This window comes from Conger conger, chromosome 8 (genome assembly GCF_963514075.1).
Source record: "Conger conger chromosome 8, fConCon1.1, whole genome shotgun sequence".
Classification (NCBI taxonomy): Eukaryota; Metazoa; Chordata; class Actinopteri; order Anguilliformes; family Congridae; genus Conger; species Conger conger.
Window position 1 is genome coordinate 57,231,416 of NC_083767.1, and position 20,628 is coordinate 57,252,043.

The 20,628-nt window shown below is 41.9% G+C and overlaps 2 protein-coding genes across 4 annotated transcripts in view; both read left to right on the plus strand.

Annotated features, from left to right (window-relative positions):
- The window catches only part of LOC133134856 (cell adhesion molecule 4-like), a 29,036-nt gene that overhangs the window by 4,971 nt on the left and 3,437 nt on the right, over positions 1-20,628 (plus strand). The window contains exons 2-5 of one of the 3 annotated variants that reach the window (XM_061251360.1): positions 510-905; positions 2,439-2,834; positions 4,108-4,227; positions 5,040-5,745. In XM_061251360.1, coding sequence (XP_061107344.1) covers positions 510-905; positions 2,439-2,834; positions 4,108-4,227; positions 5,040-5,239 — 1,112 coding nt within the window. In that variant the 3' untranslated portion in view covers positions 5,240-5,745. Of the gene's footprint in view, positions 1-509; positions 906-2,176; positions 2,835-4,107; positions 4,228-5,039; positions 5,746-19,684; positions 19,817-20,628 lie in introns of those variants that run through there. The other 2 variants (XM_061251362.1, XM_061251361.1) reach the window with 2 other exon arrangements.
- Positions 5,931-12,153, plus strand: LOC133134857 (transmembrane and immunoglobulin domain-containing protein 2-like). Its single transcript, XM_061251364.1, has 5 exons — positions 5,931-6,081; positions 6,980-7,375; positions 8,909-9,304; positions 10,564-10,683; positions 11,478-12,153. Exons 1-5 carry the CDS (start codon positions 6,024-6,026, stop codon positions 11,657-11,659), a joined length of 1,152 nt encoding a protein of 383 aa, XP_061107348.1. The 5' UTR covers positions 5,931-6,023; the 3' UTR covers positions 11,660-12,153.

The following is a 20,628-nucleotide window of genomic DNA, read 5'->3' on the forward strand; positions in this document are numbered from 1 at the left end:
CTTGCCGTTTTCTTGTGGCCGTCGTTCTTTTTGCTTCATTTATGATTTATGGTGTGTTAAATTACGTTGGCTGACAGGTCAAAGGGCCGCTATTTTATAACGAGAAAGTGGAGGGATAGCGTACATCTCAAACAGTAATTCCATGCCACGTCATTAAACGGTTAGCTGCAATTGTTTTAAGTAACACTCGTGTTAATTCCACTGTCATTTGAGTTTTGCTCTGTCATACTGTGTGTATTGTAATGCACTTGGAATTGTACATACCTACATCCTTATGGTTAGTACTGTATTGTAATGGCCTTGTGATTGTGATTTTGTTATGCTGCTATTTGACCCTGTCTTGGCTAGGTCACATTTGTAAAAGAGGTTTTAATCTCAGTGTGACTTCCTAGTCAAATAGGTTTATATTAATGCTGATGCTGAAGAAATAATGCAGACATTTTCCACCGTGAGAGATCAGCCAGCTTTTGTTGTATTTTCTGACTTACACAGTGCTTTTCCCCACACAGGTAATAATGAGGTCTTGCGTGTGATCCAGTCCCCTCCCGATATAACGGTGGAGGAGGGAGAGACGGCTCACATGCAGTGCTGCTGGGGGTGGGGTTCGCAGATGGAGCAAGTGCGACTGATTTGGGAGAACAGCACATCTAAAATATATGATCATCTGATAAATATGAGTAGCACAGTGTATCAAACAACATCAACAAACCTGGCAAAGGAAGGCGAATATGGTTCTTCTATCTCTGGAAACTGCTCCGACTTTAGTATTTCGGGTGTATCTATGCACCATGCAGGTGTATTCATCTGTGTTATTCAGGCAGAAATTCCCTATTTTATGACTGGAGAAGGAAATGGAACTCAGCTAACAGTGAAACCCAGGCCTGGAACAAATACGACACCCCTGGGTGAGTATGCTGTAAGCAGAGTACAGTGAGTAGGGATGGGGGCAGTGTAGCATGGTGGTGTGGGAAATGGGCCTGTAACTGTGAGATAGATTTGATTGCTGTTGTGCCCTCCAGCAAGGTACTTCACCTGAATTGTTTCAATTCCAGCTGTATAAATCATTGTATGGGAAATAATGTGTGCTGTTCAGGGTAAGCAAAAGTTTTTTTGGCTGAAATGTAACATACAGTTTATTGATAAAATCACCATTAATCAAAGACTGTACCCAGAGTTTGGGTGTTTATAATAATAGGGTATATAATCAAAAGGACCAAACATATTATTGAAAATGCTACGATGATGACAATTTGTAAATAACAAATTAGGGGTGGAGGCACACCAAAGAAACAATGAACCGACATGCTTTCAAGAGAGGAATTCAAAGATGAATTTCACACAGTAGGATTATAGAGGTATGAATGAAGGGTAGACATTTTATTTAACGCTGCAGTTGAGTCATTGGATGCCACCCCTCTCACAGCAATCGTGATGGAGACTCCACCAGTAACCCTGGCTCAATCAGTTAATTAGCCATACACACCATGACCGATAAATTAAAATGCTAAAAGAGAAGAACATTTATCAGCTGCTGTTTAGGTCATGGAATGTGGCTATGAATGAGAGATCATGTAAAGGATTGGGCTAATTCAATAACAAAGAGCGGAAGTTGGTCTGAAATCCGGAAAAGGATACGGCCCTCCTTGCCCATCCCGGCTCGATGCGTTTGCCTATTTGTCAGTCTGCAGCCTGCACTGAGGCAGATTGTACAGGTGCATCCCAAGAACTTAGAATATCGTTCATTTTCATAGTTCATTTTTTTCCCTAATTTAATTAAAAAAGTGAAAATTTGATTTATTGTAGATTCATTACACATAAATATTAAAAGCCTTTTTTATTATTTGTCATTTATTTTTTATTTTTTTTGGTGGAGAGATTTTATTATGTATTTTGTACTATATTTATTTTGAACGGCCTGGATATCTTGCCGTTTTCTTGTGGCCGTCATTCTTTTTGCTTCATTTATGAATTATGGTGCGTTAAATTACGTTGGCTGACAGGTCAAAGGGCCGCTATTTTATAACGAGAAAGTGGAGGGATAGCGTACATCTCAAACAGTAATTCCATGCCACATCATTAAACGTATAGCTGCAATTGTTTTAAGTAACACTGATGTGTTAATTCCACTGTCATTTGAGTTTTGCTCTGTCATACTGTGTGTATTGTAATGCACTTGGAATTGTACATACCTACATTCTTATGGTTAGTACTGTATTGTAATGGCCTTGTGATTGTGATTTTGTTATGCTGCTATTTGACCCTGTCTTGGCTAGGTCTCATTTGTAAAAGAGGTTTTAATCTCAGTGTGACTTCCTAGTGAAATATAAAGGTTTATATTAATGCTGACACTGAAGAAATAATGCGGACATTTTCCACCGTGAGAGATCAGCCAGCTTTTGTTGTATTTTCTGACTTACACAGTGCTTTTCCCCACACAGGTAATAATGAGGTCTTGCGTGTGATCCAGTACCCTGCCGATATAACGGTGGAGGAGGGAGAGACGGCTCACATGCAGTGCTGCTGGGGGTGGGGTTCGCAGATGGAGCAAGTGCAACTGATTTGGGAGAACAGCACATCTAAAATATATTATCATAGAATAGATATGCGTAGCACAGTATATCAAACAACATCAACAAACCTGGCAAAGGAAGACAAATATGGTTCTTCTATCTCTGGAAAGTGCTCCGACTTTAGTATTTCAGGTGTATCTATGAACCATGCAGGTGTATTCATCTGTTCTATTCAGGCAGAAATTCCCTATTATATAGCTGGAAAAGGAAATGGAACTCGGCTAACAGTGAAACCCAGGCCTGGAACAGATACGACACCCCAGGGTGAGTATGCTGTCAGCAGATTACAATGAGTAGGGGTGGGGGCAGTGTAGCATGGTGGTGTGGGAAATGGGCCTGTAACTGTGAGATAGATTTGATTGCTGTCGTGCCCTCCATTTTTGGCTGAAATGTTTAAATCACCATTAATCAAAAACTGTACCCAGAGTTTGGGTGTTTATAATAATAGGGTGTATAATCAAAAGGACCAAACATATTATTGAAAATGCTACGATGATGACAATTTGTAAATAACAAATTAGGGGTGGAGGCACACCAAAGAAACAATGAACCGACATGCTTTCAAGAGAGGAATTCAAAGATGAATTTTACACCGTTGGATTATAAAGGTATGAATGAAGGGTAGACATTTTATTTAACGCTGCAGTTGAGCCATTGGATGCCACCCCTGTCACAGCAGTGCTGATCCCATTGGCAGTCGTGATGGAGACTCCACCAGTTACCCTGGCTCAATCAGCTAATTGGCCATACGCACCATGACCGATAAATTAAACTGCTAAAAGAGAAGAACTTTTATCAACTGCTGTTTAGGTCATGGAATGTGGCTATGAATGAGACATCATGTAAAGGATTGGGCTAATTCAATAACAAAGAGCGGAAGTTGGTCTGAAAGCCTATTTGCCAGTCTGCAGCCTGCACTGAGGCAGATTGTACAGGTGCATCCCAAGAAATTAGAATATCGTTCATTTTTATAGTTCATTTCTTTCCCTAATTTAATTCAAAAAGTGAATTCATCAGTGATTCATTACACATAAATATTGAAAGCCTTTTTTTAATTATTTTTTTTCATCTTCATTAAGGTGTTACGTAAGGGGGTATGTGTGGTTCCAGTCTTGTCCTGCAGGTGGAGCCAGGAGGTGTACCCTGCACTGATTACTAACCTGCCGCACCTGCCATGGGCTGGAGTATATAAACTCCTCCCCTTCCTCCACCCACTCTCTCTTTTTGTCTTGGCAGCCAGCTCTGCAGCAGCAGGGCCTTCAACATCCACCATTTTGTTTTGAGCAGTTCATAGTTCTTGTGTTACAATAAATGTAGTTATTTTCAAACACTTTAACTGTGTCTGTTTCCACTATGTTATATTCCCTGAGCCAGGGTTGTAACAACGGTTTATGGCAGTTTCTCAAAATATTAGAATATAACATAAGGCCAATGCAAAAAAGGATTTATAGTACAGAAATGTTGACCTGAAAAGAATGTTCATTTATGCACTGTATATGGGGGCAATGATAATTCACTCGCCTGCGTAAAACTGCAGCAGTGGAGGAGTCAGGAGCCAGTGTGGAGGAGGTGTTGATTTTCATCGTGCGCTGTCTGCCGTTCCTGGCCCTGCTCACGGCTGTGTTCTGCCTCTGCAGGATAGAGGCCAAAGCTGCAGGTACTCTGCTCTCGCGCACCAAACGCAAGTCACACTATTCTTAAAAAAAACTAACAAAAAAAAACCTAATGAAACGTAATGGAGAGGTGGCACGGATGGTGCAGTGGGTGGCACTGCCGCCTCACAACAAGGAGGTCCTGGGTTCGAATCCCCGTCGGCCGGGGCCTCTCTGTGCGGAGTTTGCATGTTCTCCCCGTGTCTGCGTGGGTTTCCTCCGGGTACTCCGGTTTCCTCCCACCGTCCGAAGACATGCAGGATAGGCTGATTGGAGAGTCTAAATTGAGTATGAGTATGAGTATGTGAGTGAATGGTGTGTGTGCCCTGCGATGGACTGGAGACCTGTCCAGGGTGTATTCCTGCCTTTCGCCCAATGTATGCTGGGATAGGCTCCAGCCCCCCTGCGACCCTGTTCAGGATAAGCGGGTTAAGATAATGGATGGATGGATGGATGAAACGTAACGGAGAGCACGTGCCGACATCTTGGCTCTGCTGTGTGCGGATACGCCGCACTACATGACATTTTGGATTGTAGCAGACCCTCAAACCCACTGCTCCATGACAAACCCAAGTTTCCAAACTATCACACTACACTGCTGCCCCGTGGCAACATTGACTATCCACTTCAGAGACACTTTATGTCATTAGTAAATGTGTAATGCACCCTGGATTAAGCTTTGTACAGTATCTGCTTTTCACAAACGTATCCGGAATTGAACTAGTCAAGGAGTAAACGGGCTTTCATCATCAAACTTCGGCTTTACTTTTCACTGAGCTTTGTGTGTGTGGTTTGTTTGTCTATACCTCCACTCCAGACAGGGCTCCAGAAGGTTCTGGAAGAGAGGAGGAAAATGAAGCTGACAATGAGCCTGCCACGTCACTCCTGGAGGCTGCAGATGCTGAGGTGGTGGGAGGAAGAATCGTGGTCCCTTGCCCCACGCCCTCCTCAGGCCAACCCGAGACTGAAAATGAGACGATTACCCCCGTCATTTCAAGACCCGATCTGTGGAATTAACTCCTCTTACATGGGTCAAATAATTACTTGACTGTGAATTTTAAAAAAATCTTTGAGATTACTTGCATTTTGTAAAGAGGCATTTTATTTTCACCAACATTCAGAATATATTTCTAACCTGGCATGGCCTTTTGACTTCTATTTGGTAAGACCGTCACCTTTGGTTAGTGACATGTTTGGTTCAAAATCAGGCATATTTACCCTCACTGAGCACTTCATTAGGTAGACCTGTACAACAGCTTAATGCAAATATTTAATCAGCCAATCATGTGGCAGCAACTAAATGCATAAAAGCGTGCAAACATGGTCAACAGGTTCAGTTGTTTTTCCAACCCAATGTCAGAATGAGGAAGCAATGTGGTCAAAGTGGCACACATTTTGATGTCGTCTTCTTAAAAAAAAAAAAAAAACTAGGGCTGAACTGAGTGCATGTGACGTAAATACTATGTAAAAAAAGAATTGTTGTAATTGTAACGGATTAAAATAAAAGTTTTGGGATTTGGTAAGAGTATGTGTTTGCATGCGAATGTGAGTAGATAGATTTTGCGTGTGCCTGCGTTTGTGTACGTGAGAGTGAATGAGAGAGAGAGAGAGAGAGAGAGAGAGAGAGAGGAGTATTGATGACATGTGAGAGAGTCAGAGAGTGAGGGAGGGGTAATCTGAGGTTAGTGGAGTGACGGTCAGAGGAAGATGTGTGTGTGTGTGTGTGTGTGTGTGTGTATGTGTGTGTGAGAGAGTCTGAGACCCACGACCATACACAGATCACTCTCCACGGCACAGAGACATGTCACAGCTCACTGCCCTCCACAGCTGTCTGATCCTGTCCTTCCTGTCCTCCTGCGGTGAGTTCATCCCATGGGCTCCTTCTGTGTTCCTGTTCCACACACACACACACACACACACACACACACACACAGACACACACACACACACACACACACACACACTCACACACACACACACGCACACACACACACACACACACACACACACACACACACTGGGTGTGCATGCCTGCCTATCTCTGGGCACTGTGCTGTTAGCTCTGGACCCTCTCAAAGAGCCAGGGTGGTGAGAGAGGTGATTGTTGATTGTTACAGTGTCAGTGAAATCTAAATTTCTTTTTAGATCTCGATGTTATTATTAGTTTTTTTGTTTTTTGTTTTTTTGGTGGTGAGATTTTTGTATGTATTTTGTACAATATTTTTTTGAACGGCCTGGATATCTTGCCGTTTTCTTGTGGCCGTCGTTCTTTTTGCTTCATTTATGATTTATGGTGTGTTAAATTACGTTGGCTGACAGGTCAAAGGGCCGCTATTTTATAACGAGAAAGTGGAGGGATAGCGTACATCTCAAACAGTAATTCCATGCCACGTCATTAAACGGTTAGCTGCAATTGTTTTAAGTAACACTGATGTGTTAATTCCACTGTCATTTGAGTTTTGCTCTGTCATACTGTGTGTATTGTAATGCACTTGGAATTGTACATACCTACATCCTTATGGTTAGTACTGTATTGTAATGGCCTTGTGATTGTGATTTTGTTATGCTGCTATTTGACCCTGTCTTGGCTAGGTCACATTTGTAAAAGAGGTTTTAATCTCAGTGTGACTTCCTAGTCAAATATAAAGGTTTATATAAATGCTGATGCTGAAGAAATAATGCAGACATTTTCCACCGTGAGAGATCAGCCAGCTTTTGTTGTATTTTCTGACTTACACAGTGCTTTTCCCCACACAGGTAATAATGAGGTCTTGCGTGTGATCCAGTACCCTCCCGATATAACGGTGGAGGAGGGAGAGACGGCTCACATGCAGTGCTGCTGGGGGTGGGGTTCGCAGAAGGAGCAAGTGCGACTGGAATGGAAGAACAGCACATCTAAAATATATGATCATCTGATAAATATGAGTAGCACAGTGTATCAAACAACATCAACAAACCTGGCAAAGGAAGGCGAATATGGTTCTTCTATCTCTGGAAACTGCTCCAACTTTAGTATTTCTGGTGTATCTATGAACCATGCAGGTGTATTCATCTGTGTTATTCAGGCAGAAATTCCCTATTTTATGACTGGAGAAGGAAATGGAACTCAGCTAACAGTGAAACCCAGGCCTGGAACAAATACGCCATCCCTGGGTGAGTATGCTGTAAGCAGAGTACAGTGAGTAGGGATGGGGGCAGTGTAGCATGGTGGTGTGGGAAATGGGCCTGTAACTGTGAGATAGATTTGATTGCTGTTGTGCCCTCCAGCAAGGTACTTCACCTGAATTGTTTCAATTCCAGCTGTATAAATCATTGTATGGGAAATAATGTGTGCTGTTCAGGGTAAGCAAAAGTTTTTTTGGCTGAAATGTAACATACAGTTTATTGATAAAATCACCATTAATCAAAGACTGTACCCAGAGTTTGGGTGTTTATAATAATAGGGTATATAATCAAAAGGACCAAACATATTATTGAAAATGCTACGATGATGACAATTTGTAAATAACAAATTAGGGGTGGAGGCACACCAAAGAAACAATGAACCGACATGCTTTCAAGAGAGGAATTCAAAGATGAATTTCACACAGTAGGATTATAGAGGTATGAATGAAGGGTAGACATTTTATTTAACTCGTTAGTTGAGTCATTGGATGCCACCCCTCTCACAGCAATCGTGATGGAGACTCCACCAGTAACCCTGGCTCAATCAGCTAATTAGCCATACACACCATGACCGATAAATTAAAATGCTAAAAGAGAAGAACATTTATCAGCTGCTGTTTAGGTCATGGAATGTGGCTATGAATGAGAGATCATGTAAAGGATTGGGCTAATTCAATAACAAAGAGCGGAAGCTGTTCTGAAATCCGGAAACGGATACGGGCCTCCTTGCCCATCCCGGCTCGATGCGTTTGCCTATTTGTCAGTCTGCAGCCTGCATTGAGGCAGATTGTACAGGTGCATCCCAAGAAATTAGAATATCGTTCATTTTCATAGTTCATTTTTTTCCCTAATTTAATTAAAAAAGTGAAAATTTGATTTATTGTAGATTCATTACACATAAATATTGAAAGCCTTTTTTATTATTTGTCATTTATTTATTTATTTTTTTGGTGGAGAGATTTTAGTATGTATTTTGTACAATATTTATTTTGAACGGCCTGGATATCTTGCCGTTTTCTTGTGGCCGTCATTCTTTTTGCTTCATTTATGAATTATGGTGTGTTAAATTACGTTGGCTGACAGGTCAAAGGGCCGCTATTTTATAACGAGAAAGTGGAGGGATAGCGTACATCTCAAACAGTAATTCCATGCCACATCATTAAACGTTTAGCTGCAATTGTTTTAAGTAACACTGATGTGTTAATTCCACTGTCATTTGAGTTTTGCTCTGTCATACTGTGTGTATTGTAATGCACTTGGAATTGTACATACCTACATCCTTATGGTTAATACTGTATTGTAATGGCCTTGTGATTGTGATTTTGTTTTGCTGCTATTCGACCCTGTCTTGGCTAGGTCTCATTTGTAACAGAGTTTTTAATCTCAGTGTGACTTCCTAGTGAAATATAAAGGTTTATATTAATGCTGACACTGAAGAAATAATGCGGACATTTTCCACCGTGAGAGATCAGCCAGCTTTTGTTGTATTTTCTGACTTACACAGTGCTTTTCCCCACACAGGTAATAATGAGGTCTTGCGTGTGATCCAGTACCCTTCCGATATAACGATGGAGGAGGGAGAGACGGCTCACATGCAGTGCTGCTGGGGGTGGGGTTCGCAGATGGAGCAAGTGCAACTGATTTGGGAGAACAGCACATCTAAAATATATTATCATAGAATAGATATGCGTAGCACAGTATATCAAACAACATCAACAAACCTGGCAAAGGAAGGCAAATATGATTCTTCTATCTCTGGAAAGTGCTCCGACTTTAGTATTTCAGGTGTATCTATGAACCATGCAGGTGTATTCATCTGTTCTATTCAGGCAGAAATTCCCTATTATATAGCTGGAAAAGGAAATCGAACTCGGCTAACAGTGAAACCCAGGCCTGGAACAGATACGACACCTCAGGGTGAGTATGCTGTCAGCAGATTACAGTGAGTAGGGGTGGGGGCAGTGTAGCATGGTGGTGTGGGAAATGGGCCTGTAACTGTGAGATAGATTTGATTGCTGTCGTGCCCTCCATTTTTGGCTGAAATGTTTAAATCACCATTAATCAAAAACTGTACCCAGAGTTTGGATGTTTATAATAATAGGGTATATAATCAAAAGGACCAAACATATTATTGAAAATGCTACGATGATGACAATTGGGAAATAACAAATTAGGGGTTGAGGCACACCAAAGAAACAATGAACCGACATGCTTTCAAGAGAGGAATTCAAAGATGAATTTCACACAGTAGGATTATAGAGGTATGAATGACCGGTCAACATTTTATTTAACTTTTATTTAGCAGGTGAGCATGCCACCCCTGTCACAGCAGTGCTGATCCCATTGGCAGTCGTGATGGAGACTCCACCAGTTACTCTGGCTCAATCAGCTAATTGGCCATACGCACCATGACCGATAAATTAAAATGCTAAAAGAGAAGAACTTTTATCAGCTGCTGTTTATGTCATGGAATGTGGCTATGAATGAGAGATCATGTAAAGGATTGGGCTAATTCAATAACAAAGAGCGGAAGTTGGTCTGAAAGCCTATTTGCCAGTCTGCAGCCTGCACTGAGGCAGATTGTACAGGTGCATCCCAAGAAATTAGAATATCGTTCATTTTTTTCCCTAATTTAATTCAAAAAGTGAATTCATCAGTGATTCATTACACATAAATATTGAAAGCCTTTTTTTAAGTATTTTTTTTCATCTTCATTACGGTGTTACGTAAGGGGGTATGTGTGGTTCCAGTCTCGTCCTGCAGGTGGAGCCAGGAGGTGTACCCTGCACTGATTACTAACCTGCCGCACCTGCCATAGGCTGGAGTATATAAACTCCTCCCCTTCCTCCACTCTCTCTCTCTTTGTCTTGGCAGCCAGCTCTGCAGCAGCAGGGCCTTCAACATCCACCATTTTGTTTTGAGCAGTTCATAGTTCTTGTGTTACGATAAATGTAGTTATTTTCAAACACTTTAACTGTGTCTGTTTCCACTATGTTATATTCCCTGAGCCAGGGTTGTAACAACGGTTTACGGCAGTTTCTCAAAATATTAGAATATAACATAAGGCCAATGCAAAAAAGTATTTATAATACATAAAATGTTGACCTGAAAAGAATGTTCATTCATGCACTGTATATGGGGGCAATGATAATTCACTCGCCTGCGTAAAACTACAGCAGTGGAGGAGTCAGGAGCCAGTGTGGAGGAGGTGTTGATTTTCATCCTGCGCTGTCTGCCGTTCCTGGCCCTGCTCACGGCTGTGTTCTGCCTCTGCTGGATAGAGGCCAAAGCTGCAGGTACTCTGCTCTCGCGCACCAAACGCAAGTCACACTATTCTTAAAAAAAACTTAAAAAAAAAACCTAATGAAACGTAATGGAGAGGTGGCACTGCCGCCTCACAACAAGGAGGTCCTGGGTTCGAATCCCCGTCAGCCGGGGCCTCTCTGTGCGGAGTTTGCATGTTCTCCCCGTGTCTGCATGGGTTTCCTCCGGGTACTCCGGTTTCCTCCCACCGTCCGGAGACATGCAGGTTAGGCTGATTGGAGAGTCTAAATTGCCCATAGGTATGAGTATGAGGATGTGAGTGAATGGTGTGTGTGCCCTGCGATGGACTGGCGACCTGTCCAGGGTGTATTCCTGCCTTTCGCCCAATGTATGCTGGGATAGGCTCCAGCCCCCCTGCGACCCTGTTCAGGATAAGCGGGTTAAGATAATGGATGGATGGATGGATGAAACGTAATGGAGAGCACGTGCCGACATCTTGGCTCTGCTGTGTGCGGATACGCCGCACTACATGACATTTTGGATTGTAGCAGACCCTCAAACCCACTGCTCCATTACAAACCCAAGTTTCCAAACTATCACACTACACTGCTGCCCCGTGGCAACATTGACTATCCACTTCAGAGACACTTCATGTCATTAGTAAATGTGTAATGCGCCCTGGATTAAGCTTTGTACAGTATCTGCTTTTCGCAAACGAATCCGAAATTGAACAAGTCAAGGAGTAAACAGGCTTTCATCATCAAACTTCGGCTTTACTTTTCACTGAGCTTTGTGCGTGGTTTGTTCGTCTGTACCTCCACTCCAGACAGGGCGCCAGAAGGTTCTGGAAGAGAGGAGGAAAATGAAGCTGACAATGAGCCTGCCACGTCACTCCTGGAGGCTGCAGATGCTGAGGTGGTGGGAGGAAGAATCGTGGTTCCCTGCCCCACGCCCTCCTCAGGCCAACCCGAGACTGAAAATGAGACGATTACCCCCGTCATTTCATGACCCGATCTGTGGAATTAACTCTTCATACATGGGTCAAATAAATACTTGACTGTGAATTTTAAAAAAATCTTTGAGATTACTTTCATTTTGTAAAGAGGCATTTTATTTTCACCAACGTTCAGAATATATAATATAAGACCATCACCTTCGGTTAGTGTCATGGTTGGTTCAAAATCAGGCATATTTACCGTCACTGAGCACTTCATTAGGTAGACCTGTACACCAGCTTAATGCAAATATTTAATCAGCCAATCATGTGGCAGCAACTAAATGCATAAAAGCATGCACACATGGTCAACAGGTTCAGTTGTTTTTCCAACCAAATGTCAGAATGAGGAAGAAATGTGGTCAAAGTGGAATGATTTGCTGATGCCAGAAAGGGTGGTTTGAGTATCTCTGAAACTGCTGATCTCCTTTGATTTTCGCACACAACAGTCGAAGCTGATTGGACATGATCGGTCACAGCTTCTTTTCTTATCAGTTTTCAACTTCCCCCGAACACATTTTGAAGTCGTCATCTTCAAAAAAAACCCAGGGCTGAACTGAGTGCATGTGACGTAAATACTATGTAAAAAATAAAAAATAAATGAATTGTTGTAATTGTAACGGATGAAAATAAAAGTTACAGCTTTGTATGTTGTGATTGATTTGCACTTTGTTGTACGTTGCTCTGGATAAGAGCGTCTGCTAAATATCACGTAATGTAATGTAATGTAATGTTCAAAATGAAAGCACTATTTCACACTGTAACATTGATCTTGATCTGCTTGAGTGATATTGTAACACCTTTTGTGCTGATCTCACCCAGTCTGTCCATAGCAATAGAAGTCTGACGCCTGTTAAATTAAAGCTCTGCTAAGCAATATTATTTTTCTAATATTTACATTTCTGGCAGGATGGATGCACTGATTCAGTTTCTTCGCAACCTGTTAGAGACTATGAAATACCATGTTTTACCAATTTATAAGTTTTAAGTAAATTTACAGATTAATTGGACAAAGCGGAGCTGATGACTATGACGATCTGTGTGTGACAAATCAGTTCGACCTGGTGGAGCCAGGAGGTTGATAAGATGAAAAAGTAACAGACAGATACTGACTGATATTTTGGTTATAAAGTTTTGGGACTTTGTGTTTGCATGCGAATGTGAGTAGATAGATTTTGCGTGTGCCTGCATTTGTGTACGTGAGAGTGAATGAGAGAGAGAGAGAGAGAGAGAGAGGAGTATTGATGACATGTGAGAGAGTCAGAGAGTGAGGGAGGGGTAATCTGAGGTTAGTGGAGTGTCGGTTAGAGGAAGGTGTGTGTGTGTGTGTGTGTGTGTGTGTGTGTGTATGTATGTGTGTGAGAGAGTCTGAGACCCACGACCATACACAGATCACTCTCCACGGCACAGAGACATGTCACAGCTCACTGCCCTCCACAGCTGTCTGATCCTGTCCTTCCTGTCCTCCTGCGGTGAGTTCATCCCATGGGCTCCTCCTGCGTTCCTGTTCCACACACACACACACACACACACACACACACACACACACACACACACACACACACACACACACACACACACACACACACACACACACACACACACACACACACACACACACACACACACACTGGGTGTGCATGCCTGCCTATCTCTGGGCACTGTGCTGTTAGCTCTGGACCCTCTCAAAGAGCCAGGGTGGTGAGAGAGGTGATTGTTGATTGTTACAGCATCAGTGAAATCTAAATTTCTCTTTAGATCTCGATGTTATTATTTGTTATTTTTTTATTTATTTTTTTGGTGGTGAGATTTTTGTATGTATTTTGTGCAATATTTTTTTGAACGGCCTGGATATCTTGCCGTTTTCTTGTGGCCGTCGTTCTTTTCGCTTCATTTATGATTTATGGTGTGTTAAATTACGTAGGCTGACAGGTCAAAGGGCCGCTATTTTATAACGAGAAAGTGGAGGGATAGCGTACATCTCAAACAGTAATTCCATGCCACATCATTAAACGGTTAGCTGCAATTGTTTTAAGTAACACTCATGTTTTAATTCCACTGTCATTTGAGTTTTACTCTGTCATACTGTGTGTATTGTAATGCACTTGGAATTGTACATACCTACATCCTTATGGTTAGTACTGTATTGTAATGGCCTTGTGATTGTGATTTTGTTATGCTGCTATTTGACCCTGTCTTGGCTAGGTCTCATTTGTAAAAGAGGTTTTAATCTCGGTGTTACTTCCTCGTCAAATATAAAGGTTTATATAAATGCTGACACTGAAGAAATAATGCGGACATTTTCCACCGTGAGAGATCAGCCAGCTTTTGTTGTATTTTCTGACTTACACAGTGCTTTTCCCCACACAGGTAATAATGAGGTCTTTCGTGTGATCCAGTCCCCTCCCGATATAACGGTGGAGGAGGGAGAGACGGCTCGCATGCAGTGCTGCTGGGGGTGGGGTACGCATATGGAGCAAGTGCGACTGGAATGGAAGAACAGCACATCTAAAATATATGATCATCAGATAAATATGAGTAGCACAGTGTATCAAACAGCATCAACAAACCTGACAGCGGAAGGCAAATATGGTTCTTCTATCTCTGGAAACTGCTCCAACTTTAGTATTTCGGGTGTATCTATGAACGATGCAGGTGTATTCATCTGTGTTATTCAGGCAGAAATTCCCTATTTTATTACTGGAGAAGGAAATGGAACTCAGCTAACAGTGAAACCCAGGCCTGGAACAAATACGCCATCCCTGGGTGAGTATGCTGTAAGCAGATTACAGTGAGTAGGGGTGGGGGCAGTGTAGCATGGTGGTGTGGGAAATGGGCCTGTAACTGTGAGATAGATTTGATTGCTGTTGTGTCCTCCAGCAAGGTACTTCACCTGAATTGTTTCAATTCCAGCTGTATAAATCATTGTATGGGAAATAATGTGTGCTGTTCAGGCTGTTTTTTGGCTGAAATGTAACATACAGTTTATTGATTAAATCACCATTAATCAAAGACTGTACCCAGAGTTTGGATGTTTATAATAATAGGGTATATAATCAAAAGGACCAAACATATTATTGAAAATGCTACGATGATGACAATTTGTAAATAACAAATTAGGGGTGGAGGCACACCAAAGAAACAATGAACCGACATGCTTTCAAGAGAGGAATTCAAAGATGAATTTCACACAGTAGGATTATAGAGGTATGAATGACCGGTCAACATTTTATTTAACTTTTATTTAGCAGGTGAGCATGCCACCCCTGTCACAGCAGTGCTGATCCCATTGGCAGTCGTGATGGAGACTCCACCAGTTACTCTGGCTCAATCAGCTAATTGGCCATACGCACCATGACCGATAAATTAAACTGCTAAAAGAGAAGAACTTTTATCAGCTGCTGTTTATGTCATGGAATGTGGCTATGAATGAGAGATCATGTAAAGGATTGGGCTAATTCAATAACAAAGAGCGGAAGCTGTTCTGAGATCCGGAAACGGATACGGCCCTCCTTGCCCATCCCGGCTCGATGCGTTTGCCTATTTGCCAGTCTGCAGCCTGCACTGAGGCAGATTGTACAGGTGCATCCCAAGAAATTAGAATATCGTTCATTTTTATAGTTCATTTTTTTCCGTAATTTAATTCAAAAAGTGAAAATTTGATTTATTCTAGATTCATTACACATAAATATTTAAAGCCTTTTTTTTCTTTTTTTTTATTCTTGATGATTACAGTTTACAGCAGTTTCTCAAAATATTAGAATATTACATAAGGCCAATGCAAATAAGGATTTATAATACAGAAATATTGACTTTCTGAAAAGTATGTTCATTTATGCACTGTATATGGGGGCAATGATAATTCACTCGCCTGCGTAAAACTGCAGCAGTGGAGGAGTCAGGAGCCAGTGTGGAGGAGGTGTTGATTTTCATCCTGCGCTGTCTGCCGTTCCTGGCCCTGCTCACGGCTGTGTTCTGCCGCTGCTGGATAGAGGCCAAAGCCGCAGGTACTCTGCTCTCGCGCACCAAACGCAAGTCACACTATTCTAAAAAAAAAAACCCCCGAATGAAACGTAATGGAGAGCACGTGCCGACATCTTGGCTCTGCTGTGTGCGGATACGCCGCACTACATGACATTTTGGATTGTAGCAGACCCTCAAACCCACTGCTCCATTACAAACCCAAGTTTCCTAACTATCACACTACACTGCTGCCCCGTGGCAACATTGACTATCCACTTCAGAGACACTTTATGTCATTAGTAAATGTGTAATGCACCCTGGATTAAGCTTTGTATCGTATCTGCTTTTTCGCAAACGTATCCGGAATTGAACAAGTCAAGGAGTAAACGGGCTTTCATCATCAAACTTCGGCTTTACTTTTCACTGAGCTTTGTGTGTGTGGTTTGTTTGTCTGTATCTCCACTCCAGACAGGGCGCCAGAAAGTTCTGGAAGAGAGGAGGAAAATGAAGCTGACAATGAGCCTGCCACGTCACTCCTGGAGGCTGCAGATGCTGAGGTGGTGGGAGGAAGAATCGTGGTCCCCTGCCCCACGCCCTCCTCAGGCCAACCCGAGACTGAAAATGAGACGATTACCCCCGTCATTTCAAGACCCGATCTGTGAAATTAACTCTTCATACATGGGTCAAATAATTACTTATTCTTTGTGATTACTTACATTTTGTAAAGAGGCATTTTATTTTCACCAACATCCATCCATCCATCCATTATCTGAACCCGCTTATCCTGATCAGGGTCACAGGGGGCTGGAGCCTATCCCAGCATACATTGGGCGAAAGGCAGGAATACACCCTGGACAGGTCGCCAGTCCATCGCAGGGCACACACACCACTCACTCACACACTCATACCTACGGGCAATTTAGACTCTCCAATCAGCCTAACGTGCATGTCTTTGGACTGTGGGAGGAAACCGGAGTACCCGGAGGAAACCCACGCAGACACGGGGAGAACATGCAAACTCCGCACAGAGAGGCCCCGGCCGACGGGGATTCGAACCCAGGACCTCCTTGCTGTGAGGCGGCAGTGCTACCCACTGCGCCATCCGTGCCGCCATTTTCACCAACATTCAGAATATATTTCTAACCTGGCATGGCCTTTTGACGTCTATTTGGTAAGACCGTCACCTTTGGTTAGTGACATGTTTGGTTAAAAATCAGGCATATTTACCGTCACTGAGCACTTCATTAGGTAGACCTGTACACCAGCTTAATGCAAATATTTAATCAGCCAATCATGTGGCAGCAACTAAATGCATAAAAGCATGCACACATGGTCAACCGGTTCAGTTGTTTTTCCAACCAAATGTCAGAATGAGGAAGAAATGTGGTCAAAGTGGAATGATTTGCTGATGCCAGACAGGGTGGTTTGAGTATCTCTGAAACTGCTGATCTCCTATGATTTTCGCACACAACAGTCGAAGCTGACTGGACATGATCGGTCACAGCTTCTTTTCTTATCAGTTTTCAACTTCCCCCAAACACATTTTGAAGTCGTCATCTTCAAAAAAAACCCAGGGCTGAACTGAGTGCATGTGACGTAAATACTATGTAAAAAATAAAAAATAAATGAATAGTTGTAATTGTAACGGATGAAAATAAAAGTTACAGCTTTGTATGTTGTGATTGATTTGCACTTTGTTGTACGTTGCTCTGGATAAGAGCGTCTGCTAAATATCACGTAATGTAATGTAATGTAATGTTCAAAATGAAAGCACTATTTCACACTGTAACATTGATCTTGATCTGCTTGAGTGATATTGTAACACCTTTTGTGCTGATCTCACCCGGTCTGTCCATAGCAATAGAAGTCTGACGCCTGTTAAATTAAAGCTCTGCTAAGCAATATTATTTTTCTAATATTTACATTTCTGGCAGGATGGATGCACTGATTCAGTTTCTTCGCAACCTGTTAGAGACTATGAAATACCATGTTTTACCAATTTATAAGTTTTAAGTAAATTTACAGATTAATTGGACAAAGCGGAGCTGATGACTATGACGATCTGTGTGTGACAAATCAGTTCGACCTGGTGGAGCCAGGAGGTTGATAAGATGAAAAAGTAACAGACAGATACTGACTGATATTTTGGTTATAAAGTTTTGGGACTTTGTGTTTGCATGCGAATGTGAGTAGATAGATTTTTCGTGTGCCTGCATTTGTGTACGTGAGAGTGAATGAGAGAGAGAGAGAGAGAGAGAGAGAGAGAGAGGAGTATTGATGACATGTGAGAGAGTCAGAGAGCGAGGGAGGGGTAATCTGAGGTTAGTGGAGTGACGGTTAGAGGAAGATGTGTGTGTGTGTGTGTGAGAGAGTCTGAGACCCACAACCATACACAGATCACTCTCCACGGCACAGAGACATGTCACAGCTCACTGCCCTCCACAGCTGTCTGATCCTGTCCTTCCTGTCCTCCTGCGGTGAGTTCATCCCATGGGCTCCTCCTGCGTTCCTGTTCCACACACACACACACACACACACACACTGGGTGTGCATGCCTGCCTATCTCTGGGCACTGTGCTGTTAGCTCTGGACCCTCTCAAAGAGCCAGGGTGGTGAGAGAGGTGATTGTTGATTGTTACAGCATCAGTGAAATCTAAATTTCTTTTTTGATCTCAATGTTATTATTAGTTTTTTTGTTTTTTGTTTTTTTGGTGGTGAGATTTTTGTATGTATTTTGTGCAATATTTTTTTGAACGGCCTGGATATCTTGCCGTTTTCTTGTGGCCGTCGTTCTTTTTGCTTCATTTATGAATTATGGTGTGTTAAATTACGTTGGCTGACAGGTCAAAGGGCCACTATTTTATAACGAGAAAGTGGAGGGATAGCGTACATCTCAAACAGTAATTCCATGCCACATCATTAAACGGTTAGCTGCAATTGTTTTAAGTAACACTCATGTTTTAATTCCACTGTCATTTGAGTTTTACTCTGTCATACTGTGTGTATTGTAATGCACTTGGAATTGTACATACCTACATCCTTATGGTTAGTACTGTATTGTAATGGCCTTGTGATTGTGATTTTGTTATGCTGCTATTTGACCCTGTCTTGGCTAGGTCTCATTTGTAAAAGAGGTTTTAATCTCAGTGTGACTTCCTAGTCAAATATAAAGGTTTATATAAATGCTGACACTGAAGAAATAATGCGGACATTTTCCACCATGAGAGATCAGCCAGCTTTTGTTGTATTTTCTGACTTACACAGTGCTTTTCCCCACACAGGTAATAATGAGGTCTTGCGTGTGATCCAGTACCCTCCCAATATAACGGTGGAGGAGGGAGAGACGGCTCACATGCAGTGCTGCTGGGGGTGGGGTTCGCAGATGGAGCAAGTGCGACTGGAATGGAAGAACAGCACATGTAAAATATATGATCATCTGATAAATATGAGTAGCACAGTGTATCAAACAACATCAACAAACCTGACAGCGGAAGGCAAATATGGTTCTTCTATCTCTGGAAACTGCTCCAACTTTAGTATTTCGGGTGTATCTATGAACCATGCAGGTCTATTCATCTGTTATATTCAGGCAGAAATTCCCTCTTTTATGACTGGAGAAGGAAATGGAACTCAGCTAACAGTGAAACCCAGGCCTGGAAAAGATACACCATCCCTGGGTGAGTATGCTGTAAGCAGATTACAGTGAGTAGGGGTGGGGGCAGTGTAGCATGGTGGTGTGGGAAATGGGCCTGTAACTGTGAGATAGATTTGATAACTGTTGTGTCCTCCATTTTTGGCTGAAATATAACATACAGTTTATTGATTAAATCACCATTAATCAAAAACTGTACCCAGAGTTTGGGTGTTTATAATAATAGGGTATATAATCAAAAGGACCAAACATATTATTGAAAATGCTACGATGATGACAATTGGGAAATAACTAATTAGGGGTGGAGGCACACCAAAGAAACAATGAACCGACATGTTTTCAAGAGAGGAATTCAAAGATGAATTTTAAACCGTAGGATTATAAATGTATGAATGACGGGCAGACATTTTCTTTAACTCTGCAGATGAGCCTCCCCTGCAGTTGGATGGCACCTCTCACACAGCAGTGCTGATCCCATTGGCAGTCGTGATGGGGACTCTCTGCCTGTGTGCCTTTCTGTGTTACTGGAGAAAGAAGAAACAGACGCCGTACCCTGGTAAAATATTTTTTAAAATAAATTAAATACATAATAATAAAAATGATTCTTGTTTTTGCTCTGGTCAGTGGGAGATTTGCTTATTCACTTGGACATGTGGCACTGAATGTGCATGTGACTTTTATTCTTCCCAAAACCTTGGCGAGCTTGATATATTCTGTAGGTCTGTACTTATGAGAAAAATATCATATCCTCTGAAGTCATTTTTCAGATGCTGTAGCATTAGATATTGTATGGCACATGCTATGGGACGGTTTAACACAGATTTAGCTTAGTCCTGGACTAAATTTAGTTTCGTGTGGAGAATCTCCATTCAAAATTGAATTTAGAATTTAAGGGTAATGTATTGGTAATGGTTATGGTTATGGTTATGGTTATGGTTAAGGTAAGGTAAGGGTAATGGTTAAGGTTAGGGTAATGGTTATGGTTGTGGTTATGGTTAAGGTTATGGTTATGGTTATGGTTAAGGTAAGGTAAGGGTCATGGTTAAGTGTAATGTAATGGTAATGGTAATGGTTATGGTTATGGTTATGGTTATGGTTAAGGTAAGGTAAGGTAATGGTTATGGTTATGGTTAAGGTATGGTAATGGTAATGGTAATGGTTAAGGTAAGGTAAGGTAAGGTATGGTAATGGTAATGGTAATGGTTATAGTTAAGGTTATGGTTAAGGTAAGGTCAGGTATGGTAATGGTAATGGTAATCGTAATGGTTATGGTTAAGGTTATGGTTAAGGTAAGGTTATGGTTATGGTTATGGTTATGGTTATGGTTATGGTTATGGTTATGGTTAAGGTAAGGTAAGGTATGGTAAT